General features: G+C 42.9%; 1 protein-coding gene across 1 annotated transcript in view; it reads right to left on the minus strand.

Annotated features, from left to right (window-relative positions):
• The window catches only part of LOC310774395 (nephrocystin-1-like), a 54943-nt gene extending 43127 nt beyond the window's left edge, over positions 1-11816 (minus strand). The window contains exons 1-5 of the mRNA XM_083634463.1: positions 11707-11816; positions 9681-9745; positions 9411-9471; positions 8512-8645; positions 7237-7423 (exon numbers count right to left, since the gene is read on the minus strand). Of these exons, the coding sequence (XP_083490589.1) occupies positions 7237-7423; positions 8512-8645; positions 9411-9471; positions 9681-9745; positions 11707-11772 (513 nt within the window). The 5' untranslated portion in view covers positions 11773-11816. The remainder of the gene's footprint in view (positions 1-7236; positions 7424-8511; positions 8646-9410; positions 9472-9680; positions 9746-11706) is intronic.
• Between the last annotated feature and the right edge of the window lie 564 nt (positions 11817-12380).

A 12380-nucleotide genomic window follows, 5' to 3' on the forward strand; every position in this document is an offset into this window, starting at 1 on the left:
CCTTACATATGGTAATTAAACATTAAAACACCTGCGGCTTATAGTCCAGTGCGGCTTATATATGTACACATCATTCAATTTAGCTGCTGCGGCTTATATTCAGGTGCGCCTTATAGTCTGAAAATTACGGTATTTGTTAGGGCTGTGCGATTAATCGATTTTGAATCGTAATCGAATGAATTAGTTAGGACGATGTTAAAAAAATGAAAATCGTAAAATCGATTTTCACTTTAACTAGGGTAATTACGGTACGGCTCTCATGTCTCCGGGCTGCCGTAGTAACTGTAATGGAAAATTATTGATCAAGTGTGTATTGATTGATTAATTATTAAGTATGACAATTCTAAGATGTATTTTGTGAACTGTGTTCTTCAGTCATTGCAGGAGATTGCTGTACAGAATAGTTTCTGTGAGAACATGTAAGTTCCTGTGGGAACCTGTGTCTTGTTTTGGGAAGTGTCTAGAGAACATGTGAGTTTCTGTGAGAACCTGTGTCTTGTTGTGGCTCTAGACTGGACTTGTTATGTATTCTTCTGAACATCAGATTAGCTACATGGATGAATGGAAAGAACTGCCCTCCACGGAGAGGGGCGGGCATCGATAGTTTCAGTATATGATGTGAAGTAAACAATAATGCGGGGCTCTTGTATCGTCAAATGTAGATGAGAGGAGACCTCCGTGCACGGAGAGATGATTGTGGAAATAAAAAACCTCCTATGAACATTTAAAACGGATATCTAATTATTGATGAATCAGCAGGACATTGCAGTGGATTTTTCCTCCACATAACTTCCTCGTCAGTCCGCCCCTCCTTCGGCCCGAGAGCTCTCTACTCCTCTCCAGACACACGTGAAAAGAAATGTAAACATGTCCGCGTTCGCTAAAGGAACCGAGGATTTTGTTCTTAAAAAGGGCAAAAGCAAGTCAGTTGTGTGGAAATGGTACGGCTTTGAAGTTTCGGATGAAGATCAAACTACTCCCCGCTGTAAAGTGTGTCTGAAAGCCGTGGCTGTTAAAGACAGCAACACGACCAACTTATTTCAACACCTACAGAAAAACCACACACCGGAGTGGGAGCAGTGTGTTGCACAGCGGGCTGCACACGATAACCCGGCTAAAACACCACCACCAGCTCCGAAGCAGGTAACGCTAGCGGCTTCATTTTCACGTGGTGTCCCATATGCCAAGACAGAAGCGAAGTGGAAAATGATTACGGATGCGGTGGCGTTTCACATTGCAAAAGACATGGTCCCGATATATACTGTTGAGAAGACTGGGTTCAAACACATGCTGAAAGTGTTAGACTCCCGCTACATGCTACCAAACCGAAAACATTTTGGTGAAGTTGTTTTGCCCCGTCTGTACAACGCTACACGTAAACGAGTGACAAAGCAGCTGGAGGATGTGCCATTCTACTCTGCTACGACGGACATGTGGTCCAGCCCGACTATGGAGCCATACATGAGTTTGACAGCGCATTTTATCACTGACGAATGGAATCTGGAAAGCATCTGCCTACAAACCTCTTACTTCCCAGATGACCACAAAGGCGAAGATATCGCCCAGGCGTTGAGTGAAGCACTTGAGTCCTGGAACCTGCGTGAAGACCGTCTCGTTTGCATGACAACAGACAGCGGCTCCAATATCATAAAGGCTCTGCAACTGAATGCATGGCCCAACCTACAGTGCTTTGGGCACAAACTGCACAACGCCATCGGTAAGTGTCTAAAATGGCAATGCATAGCTGCATCTGAACTGTAGTGCTTTAAAAATAACTTACTGATTGCTAGATTAATGAAGCAATCAAGCCATAACCAACATTCTTAATTACTTAGCCTACTTACTTAAATTATTACTACTAGTATGAAAAAGGTGATTTTAAGACTTGTATAAAAATATTTGTATTTCATTTCAATCAAAGATACATATTTCCTCAAAATGCACACATGCATAGTTACATGCTACATTACAGCATATATAATAGTATAACATAAAAGTGTGTGTGTGTGTGTGTGTGTGTGTGTGTGTGTGTGTGTGTGTGTGTCCTTTTTATGCATCAACATTTTGAAAGGTGAAACAAAAATAGACATCTGGACTCTGGAAATAGCCTAGCCTCTTATGTGACTGTAGTCCATGTGATGTCACAGTGTTGTCTGTTTCTTCTATATTTCTCTTTATACAGAAAACGGTGTGAAGGACTCACGGATTGATCGTGCCATCGGGGTGTGTAAGAAGGTTGTCAGTTCTTTTTCATATAGTTGGAAAAGAAGAAGAGATCTGACTGCAATACAGACTGAGCTCGGTTTACCCGTTCATCAGCTCATCACAGAGTCCACAACGAGGTGGGGATCCAGGCAACAGATGATAGAACGTGTCCTAGAACAAGAGAAAGCCATAGCACGTGTCCTGGGGTCAGACAAGAAATGCAGGCACCTCGTGCCCACCTGGCAAGACCTTGAGGTTTTAGAGTCGGTGAATAAAGCTGTTAAACCACTGCAAGATTTCACTGATGCTCTGTCTGGGGAAAATTACGTGACAGTCTCTTTCATCAAACCAACACTCAGCATGTTCAGAAGCACTCTCCTCAAGCCAGACGACGACGACACTGAGCTCACAAAAACAATCAAAGAAAACATTCTGAGGTACATGCTTGAAAAATACAGTGAGCCTGTCAAAGATGAACTCTTGGACATGGCCTCACTTATGGATCCCAGGTTCCGCACGACGTACATTGACAATGACAAGGTGGAACACATTAAGAAGAGAGCTGTCACAGAGCTGCTGTCTCTGGCCACTGACAACACCACAGCACAGCCTGGCCCAGCTGTGCAGGTGCGCCAGGAGGAGGAGGAGGAGGAAGAAGAAGAAGCAGCAGCAGCTCAGCCTGGCCCTGCGCCGAAAAAGAGGAGGAGCTTGGCAAGCTTGTTCCAGAAAAAGCAAGTGCCCATTTCCTCCCTGTCAGAGACAGACCAAATTAAAACTGAGCTGGCAGCCTACCTGTTGATCCCTGAGGTAAGCGAGGATGCTGATCCACTTCAGTGGTGGAAGAAACACGAAGAAAACTTCCCAAGGCTCAGCAAGCTAGCCAAGAAATACCTCTCAATCCCTGCAACGAGTGCCGCGTCAGAGAGGCTCTTTAGTGTTGGAGGGAACATTGTAACATGCCACAGGGCATCCCTCAAGCCAGATTCCGTAGACAGGCTCGTGTTCCTTGCAAAAAACTTGTGAATGTGATGAGTGACTGTCTGAAACATTGTGACTGACTGACTGACTGACTGACTGAAAACAATGTGACTGACTGACTGACTGAAACAATGTGACTGACTGACTGAAACAATGTAAGAGTGAGTGACATTACAGAAGCACCTCTACCTCTCATGTATAATTTTGTTAGCATGATGCAACTAACGTGTTTCATTTTGTTTGCAAAAGTGTTTTTTGCCTCAGGGATACAATGCATTTTTCCAAGCTTTACTTATTTTACAAAAAGTTTTGCACTTTATTCATTCATCTTTGTTTGATCAAGAGGATAGAGAAACCTTTTATTTATTTTTTAAAAGCTAAGTTTGGTGAAAGACAGTTAAGGTTGTCACTTTATTCCCAAAATAGGGAACTTCATCTTTGTTTAATCAAGCAGAACCTGTTATTTATTTTTAAGTAAAGTTTGGTCAAAGTGAGGTTCTCACTTTAATAATCCCAAGGGATTCATCGTTGTTTGGTCAAGAGCAGGGGTCCTCTGAGTTTACAAGAAGATAGCATGGAGCAAAGACAGATGGTAAACATTAATTGTCACTATTAATCCCAAGGGGGATTGATCTTTGCCTTAAGCCAGGTTTGCACTTTTATTCCCAATAGGGAAATTCATTTGTTTGCTAATCTTTGAAATAAAAACAACATATTTGAAATAATTCTGTGTCTTTTGTAGTTTTACAAAAAAATCGAAATCGAAATCGAAAATCGGGTTTTGAGAGAAAAAAATCGTCAATTTTATTTTTAGGCAAAATCGCACAGCCCTAGTATTTGTTTGACCTCGCCATAGTTCCTGGAAGTAAGTTTCTGGATTAACCAGAAGTGTAGAGTTGCAGCAGAATGGGCCGTTTGTGAGGTACTTTGAAAGGGTTTAAAGATGTTTAAAGAATCAAATTGTATATTATCAGCTTTATTTGATGCATTCAAGCGTACTTCCTGGAACTGTTCCCCCACACACACTAATAGCTATGTGAGTCACGTGTCCATCAAGCATTTTGGACATCAGTTGGCACCACTCTCTCTTTAGCTCACTCACTCTGTATCAGCCGAGATTTCAGAATGATTCTACTAGGACTAGAACTGTGGAAACACTGTTTGAAGGGCGTGAGCGCCCTCTTCTGTTTGAAGTCAAGATGATGGACAACATTTTTAAGACCAAATAAAAAGGCCAAGATGAAAGAAAATGTCCTCCGTTCAATTGATCAAGTGAGAAACTTTAGGACACCACGGCGGCAGCTAGACATACATGCTCCAATGTCAGCTTGATGAGGGGGTCCAGGGGAGTCCGCAGCAAAATGAGTCAATGGTGTGAATTCACTAGGATTTCAATGAGTAGAAGTTAGCCCAAGGAGAGAATGTAGTGCATATACTTGGTCATAGCTTTCACTCACTCCTGTTATCTCCCCATCGACATTACATTAAATTATATTATATTATATTATATTATATTATATTATATTATATTATATCATTATTATAACATTATAATCATATTATATCACATTACATTACATTACATTATATTATATTATATTATATCATATTACATTATTATATTATATTATATTATATTATATTATATTATATTATATTATATTATATTACATTATATTATATTATAATCATATTATATCACATTATATTACATTATATTATATTATATTATATTATATTATATTATATTATATTATATTACATTTTCGGGCAGCTGCACGCCGGCAGGTTCGCCAGCTGCAGCGTGACAGCTTGACACCCGACCATGAGTTCCGCTTAACAAATAAGCAATTTATTTTTGCAGTCATGCAAACATATTGAAGAGTGCCTTTTTGTCTCTTTTATTTATTTTTTACAGAAAACCTCTTTTTCATGATTATTCGAGAAGATGGAAAAACAATTGTTAGACCTGGTTATAAGAAGCCATTTTATAGAAATAGTGAAAGGGGCCTTAGTAGTAAAAGATTAGCGGGATGGTAACACTTTATTTGGATAGTCCACCTACACAGAGTCTACAGAGTATAGTAACAGTTTATTAGTTGAGATTGGGCCTGCACGATATGAGGAAAATCTGCGATGTGCGATAACATTGTTCAATATAGCGATGACGATACGACTTGCGATAAATAAACAGATATTAAAGCATGTGTGGGAATCCAGGTGAATGGTGCACCCACTGCACCTGACCTAGTCACATGACCAGGAAGTAGCCTAGCTCCTCCCAGTAGAGAGCCTTTTGGTCTCTGCTGTGGTGTTGGTTCATGCAGGGAGAAGGAGAACACATGTTTTACAAATGAAGTGACCTCCTGTGGTGTCTGCTCTGTCTGCCCTACCTGGAGACACGGCAGCTCTGGTGTTGAGGTTGCCCCCCTTGCCTTGGCCTTGCATTGTGTACACAGTTACCGGTACTGCAACACAAAGGACCAGTCCAGCCACTGTTTTCCCACTATTAATTTACTATTTTTGTTTCGTTTATTTGAGCCATTTATTCAAGGTACACTATAGGCATAGATTTTGAGATTGATTCATATTGGCATATTTTAACTGGTTTTCTCTCCTCTGTTCTGTTACAGTTTAGGCGTGTAACCCTGTCCAAGGCCGGGTCCGCCCTGTTGCACACGGCCTTCCTTTCTGCTTGGGACTGCACTGGGGACCCCCTTTGGTTTTATTGGTGTGGATTGATAGACCCTGGCACTGCATGTTTTGTATTTGAATTTTGTATTTATATTGCATGATTTCTTTGAGTTCAGGCCTGTCCCCTTTTCTTTTTCCCTAGTTATTTTGGCATTCACTGTGTGCACGGGCCGACCCGCCCTTCCTTAGATCTGGAGAGGTAGCTTTTAGATTGCCATTTTTATACTAAAGATCTTGCCTTAAGGACCTTATTGTCTTGCTAGTTGTATTTTCAACAGTGATGTGTTTTGTAATTACATGGTAATAAAGTTGTTATATTTTTCCACAAACTGCCTCTAGTAAACTAATTGTTCCTGTAGAAGGGAAGTTGAACAGTCTAAGGTCTAGGGGTTCCTCCTGCCCCCTCCACAAGCGGGAGGTGGCGTTGTCAGGCATATTATTACTACTCTGTTACTACACATGCATATTAGCTATACAGTTCCTATGTCTTTCTGCTTTAATAATGCTAATATAGACCCCAAACATAGCCTATGCCCACTGAATAAAGAAATAAAATACACACTGACTCTAGCTGAAACTACACACAGCGTGTTTGGACTTTGGCAGAAGAGCGCAGCGCACTGTTGCAAGGGAAAGGTGTACGCTGGATTTACAACACAAGACAAAATGATCCGATGCTGAGTGGGAATGAATGACACGTGTAAATAAAACCACTTTTGTTATTCATTGCGTTTCAGGCAGTCTTTGCGATGTGTTTATTGCGCATGTTCATATTGCGATGACGATGAAAATACGATTAATTGTGCAGCCCTAGTTGAGATTAAACAATTCAGCTGTTTGTCTTTGTCTGTAGATGTTGTATGAAAAGCTTTTTAGTTTACATTTAACAAACAGATTCTGTTGCTTCCTGTTCCACACACCTGCACCTAGTGTAACATGTATGTTCATCAATTGTCACATAGACTCTATAGATAATCTGCTTAGAGTTTCAGCCCGACGGGACCCGACTCAGCACGACGGGCTCGGGCTTCAACTTACTCGGGTCGGGTCGGGTGGGGTTTGAATTTTCAGGCCCGGTGAGAACTCTAAATCTGTTGAACAGTTGAATTATTGAATGTCAACTACAACTAATAAGCGTTTGAAATGTGACAAATACTCTGTAGATGATTATTAGATGTTACCGATGAGTTCATGTCATTGAAGACTAAATCCTAATATTGTTTGTATGAATGTGATCATTTATTTATCGCTTCTTCTGCCATGTTGCTCCATGTGCAGGAAATGATGAACCATCACAATGCCTTGTGGGCCGAATGCTGCCCTCGCAGGGGCGATCTCGGGAAACAGGAAGTAACTCACCTGAACAGAAAGATCTCCTTCCTGTTCTCCTCTGAAGTCGCTGAGTGCTGTGTAGATACGAGGGTCAGACTGAGAAGGCGGCTTCACTGCTCTCTTCTCATCTTCATCATTGACGTCACCGTCGTCATCGTCACTGTCATCGTCGTCATCGTCGTCATCTTCCTCGCTGTCTTCCTTGGAGGTGTGACTGTGGATCAAAACAAAGCATGTGGAAAAAGAGCCACACCGTCTTAACACGACTTTGCAATGTTAATTAACCAGACGAGCGTCCGGCTAGTACACCGGTAGATTCCTCGTATAGCAACACAGGTTCGAGCCTGTGTGTTACCTCCAGTTTGTCGGGCGTACATACAGGCACAATTGGCCGTGTCTGCGGGTGGGAAGCCGGATTCAGGATATGAGTCCTGGTCGCTGCACTAGTGCCTCCTCTGGTCGGTTCGGGGAGCCTATTCCAGGAGGAGGATAACGTAATCCTCCCACGCGCTACGTCCTGCCGGTGAAACTCCTCCTTCAACAAACCATGGTAATACTTAAAGCATATTTGAACATTTGAAGGCAAACTGTTACGTTACGTTTCTGCTGACATATTCACCTTATGTAGCCACGCCCATTTGACCCGGTTGTGTGGTCGTGTGACGACTTCCGGCAAAAAGAAAAAGGCTGGCTGCTCCAATATCATCTAACTCTGAATTAACTAATAATTTAGCCAATTGTATGTAACATACCAAATAAAAGCAAACGGCAATGTCTAAGAATGCAATGCCATGTAACTGGCTCGTTAATTCTCGCATTCCAGGGAATTACGTTAACGTCTGCAGGTCTTATAGACGTAAGTGGCTCGAGCTGCGCTCGGAGGAGAGAAAACCATCTGAAGCTTTCTTTGTTGGAGTCCAGGTATGTTTTACAAGAAAGTGCTCGTCATTTTCGATGATAACGTTATCTGACCTGGCTAACAGTGGATACTCGCTTGCTTGCTGTGTACCGAGCTCAAAGTAGTAGGCTACGTTCTTTGTTTTACCCCCTGCACTGTCCGCTACAAGAACAACTCTCTTATTTGACGTTCTTTTATATTTGGCGCCGTGACCACCGGAAGTGTTAACACGACCCGGAAGAATTTGGCCCACCTCCGCGTCTGAACATAAGGTGAATACAACACACTTTTTTTGTTGCATGTTCTTGAAACTAATAATAACATATTTTGTCAAGAATATGGTTATGGCAGAAATACCCTGAAATATGGTGATATTATTTCAGGGCCATATGGCCCACCCCTACCGTGCAGCAGCGCTGGGTCCTGGAGGTGAAAGCTCCAGAGAGAGGCTGTGGAGATGCTCCTTGAGGCCCTGCAGTCGTCTCTCCTCCTCCTGCTTCCTCTGCTCGTAGTTCCCCACCGGAGCCGGCTCATCGGCCTGACGGCAACACAGACAGCAGGTTATTGTTTCAGTTTAGGTTAAGAGTCAGCTTTGATCAGACACAACACAATATAGTAGGGTTACATCAAACTGTCTGGAAAAGACCAAAGAAAACAGGTCATATTAGTTGTTTGTCATTTTTGTGATGCAGAACTTGAGGCTCATTCTACTGCTGAACTCTTTACAGCTTATTTAGGCTTCAAGGAGAACTTCTGGGCGTCCTGGTGGCTCACCTGGTAGAACGCGCACCACAAAGGCTGTTCTTCACGTGTCCGACCCGGGTTCAAATCCAACCCGTGGTCGTTTGCCACATGTCATCCTCTCTCTCTCCCCACCTTTCCTGTCTGCCTACTGTCCTATCTGATCAAGACAAAATACCCCCAAAAATAATCTTAGAAAAAAGGAGAACAACACTGATTTGTTTTGCACATGATCTCACACATATCCTAAAACTGTAAACAATTTGCAGGCGTTCATTTAGTTTGACAGTTATTGAGAATTGATTTGCATTCATTTAGTTTGACAGTTATTGAGAGTTGATTTGAATTCATTTAGTTTGACAGTTATTGAGAGTTGATTTGAATTCATTTAGTTTGACAGTTATTGAGAGTTGATTTGAATTCATTTAGTTTGACAGTTACTGAGAGTTGATTTTAATTCAGTTTTCAGATATGTTTGAGATCATGTGCAAATAAATCGGCGTTTTTTTCTCTGGTGACGTCCTTTAAGTGTAATCTAAAAGTATGACAGTATGGCACTAACCTTGGTCAGCTTCTTCAGTGTTCCCATCATCTTCTGAGCCGAGGTCTGCAATTCTCGACACCTGTTTGTTAAGTGGACACATTGTCATGGACATCACATGTTCTGTTTGTTAACTGGACACATTGTCTGTCTGTCTGTCTGTCTGTCTGTCTGCCTGTCTGTCTGTCTGTCTGTCTGTCTGTCTGTCTGTCTGCCTGTCTGTCTGCCTGTCTGTCTGTCTGTCTGTCTGCCTGTCTGTCTGTCTGTCTGTCTGCCTGTCTGTCTGTTTACCTGTGAAACGCCTCTTCAGTGGCTCCACACCGACTCTTCTGCACATCCTGCAGCAGACTGTCAACCTGGGTTAGAGAAACAGCCCAGAGCAGAGGTGGCCATTCGAGTCAAATGACTAGTACACGGGGGGCGGCTTTAGCTCAGGAGGTAGAGCGGGTCGGCCAATGACGTAAGGGTTGGCGGTTCGATCCCCGCTCCCTCCCAGCTGCCGTCGTTGTGTCCTTGGGCAAGACACTTAACCCTCCTTGCCTCGTATGATTGGTATGAATGTAGACATGAATGGTATGATTGGTATGAATGTAGACATGAATGATGGTGGTTCGGAGGGGCCGTTGAGCGCCAATGTGTGGCTGCCACACTTCTGAACCACCGGTACGAATGGTGTGAACGAATAATGATTCTGTGTAAGCGCTTTGAGCCTTGGAAAGGCGCTATATAAATCCAATTATATCCAATTATATTATTATTATTATTACACACAGTTTAAAGACAAGCTGAAATGGGTCTGAGAGGGTCTGTGTGACGTATTCCCACTGAAACAGGCTAGAGAGGCGGGACATAGCCTGTGGAGGAGTTTGATTTGACCATTGGAAAGTGGGAGGGACTGGAGTTGACGTTGGCCCATCCTGGTGCTTGAATGCTGCGTAGGGCTTGTTCTGCCCCCAAATCGAGTGGGATCCACATTATGGATCCCACTCGATTTGGGGCAGAACAAGCCGGCACCGCTCCGCACCGCAAAATGATGTATTTTACCGGACAAATCTGAAAGCTACCGGTCACGTTTCAATAAGTCTGTGTTCAAACACACTCATGTAAATACAGCGCTGTGGAGTGCGTAGACGCTGGCTGGCTCACTGCTCGAGCCTCGGAGCAGAGGACAGGGAGGGTGCCTCCGGGCGGATAGCCGTTTCCAAGCCAAGGCAGAGTGCTGCTTGCTGGCTTGGAGCATCCAACCAGCCACAGTAAGAGCCGCGGTAAATAACAATATTCCTGGAATGCGAGTGTAACATGCGAGTTACATGTCCTTTGCATTCTACATTAAATGAAGATATTACTGTTGATTTTATTTTGTATGTTACATACTTATTGGCCAAGTATTAACAATTATGGGCTGGAAAAGTCTGCCCCGGTGGGCTAAATTACTGGCTTCGGCTTCCGTAGGAGGACTATCATATCTTCGGATCTGCAATCGGACGTCCGAGACCGGTAGGAGAGCGTTTCCCCTTTCCCCTTTATTGCCTATTGGAACGCTATGTGCACGAGTATATTAAATATAATATACAGAGTACAGTAGTAGGGTCACTTCTGGGGCTAGGTTTCTGGTGACTCGGGACTCGACTTTGATGATTCTAGTCTTGAGAAAATATCTTGGTTGTGTAAATGACTTTAATTGATTCAAAGTGATTTGATTTGTTCCAGCAGACGATTGAATTTAAATTCTGTTTTCTGAATTTGTATATGGAATGATTGAATTTGTTGAAGTTGAAACCAATTTGATAACAAAAACATAGCACTTGTGTTTTGATCCTTTTTTTTTTACTTTTAAAAGTCTAAGAAATTGAGTTTTCTTTCTTATATTGAATTGAATGATACTGGGCTGTTGAATTGCTCTGACTTGACTTGCTGTTCTATCTGGATACGTGTGTGCATAGTACCTCTCCTATCTGGTACGCGTGATGACAGGATCTACTACACAAACTTTGTTTCAGTTCAGCCGCCTGTAACGTTACATGGTACCTTTCATTTCCTGGTGTCGACAGAACATCACAGTGAAATACAGAAGCGTGATACAAAGGAAGTCACACACAGCACAGCTCGTAGATCAAGACTCAAGCGACTGCATTCAGCCTAGCCTGGTAACCAGCCCCAATGAAAGTGCTGAATGAAGAGTAGGTGCTGCTGACAACTGCGATTCATATGGAGCTGGATACCAGGCTACATTCAACCTAGCCTCAACGAGAGACTCATCAGTCATTCTGATGAGTCTCGCGTTGAGGCTACATTCAACCATAGTTTACTAACAAACCTGTCGTTTGATGTCGTCCGTGTCTCTCTGGACAAGTTGCAAAGGTCCTTTTCGTTTTGGAGGCATTTGCACAAAGATAAACAGCCCACATGTGCAGCTCTGCAGATGCTGCTACTCCATCTGACAGCACTAGCTAGCGTTAGCAAACATGCAGACGTCCTGCCATTGGTCGCTGAGCAACAGTCTTCTTCTTCTTCTTCTTCTTCTTCTTCTTCTTCTTCTTCTTCTTCTTCTTCTTCTTCTTCTCCTCCTCCTCCTCCTCCGGTGTTTTATGGCGGTTGGCATTCTTAATTGTTGCATTACCGCCACCTACTGTATTGTAACAGCTTCACACTTTATGGTCATTTAGTTGCATGGTTGCAAGTCCACCCTTTTCTCCCCGAGATCAAAGAGCCTGGTGTACGGCAACCATTTTAGGGCATCCTCGTCAGTCAGAGTATAGGCTATCGTTCCTCAGTCTAAAGCGTTGTCAGTTGTCATGTCTCCTATAGTAAACCGTCGAGTGTGCTCTGAAACACCTTCAGTCCTCACACAAAAACGCTGTCATTCCTCCTGCCTCACTAAAAACGTTGTCGATCCTCCTGCAGACTAGCTGTCAGACATCACTCAAACTAGCTGTCAGGCATCACTCCTCACGTCTCACACAAAAACGTTGTCGATCCTCCTGCAGACTA

This window comes from Poromitra crassiceps, assembly GCF_964638095.1.
Source record: "Poromitra crassiceps genome assembly, chromosome: 4".
Classification (NCBI taxonomy): Eukaryota; Metazoa; Chordata; class Actinopteri; order Beryciformes; family Melamphaidae; genus Poromitra; species Poromitra crassiceps.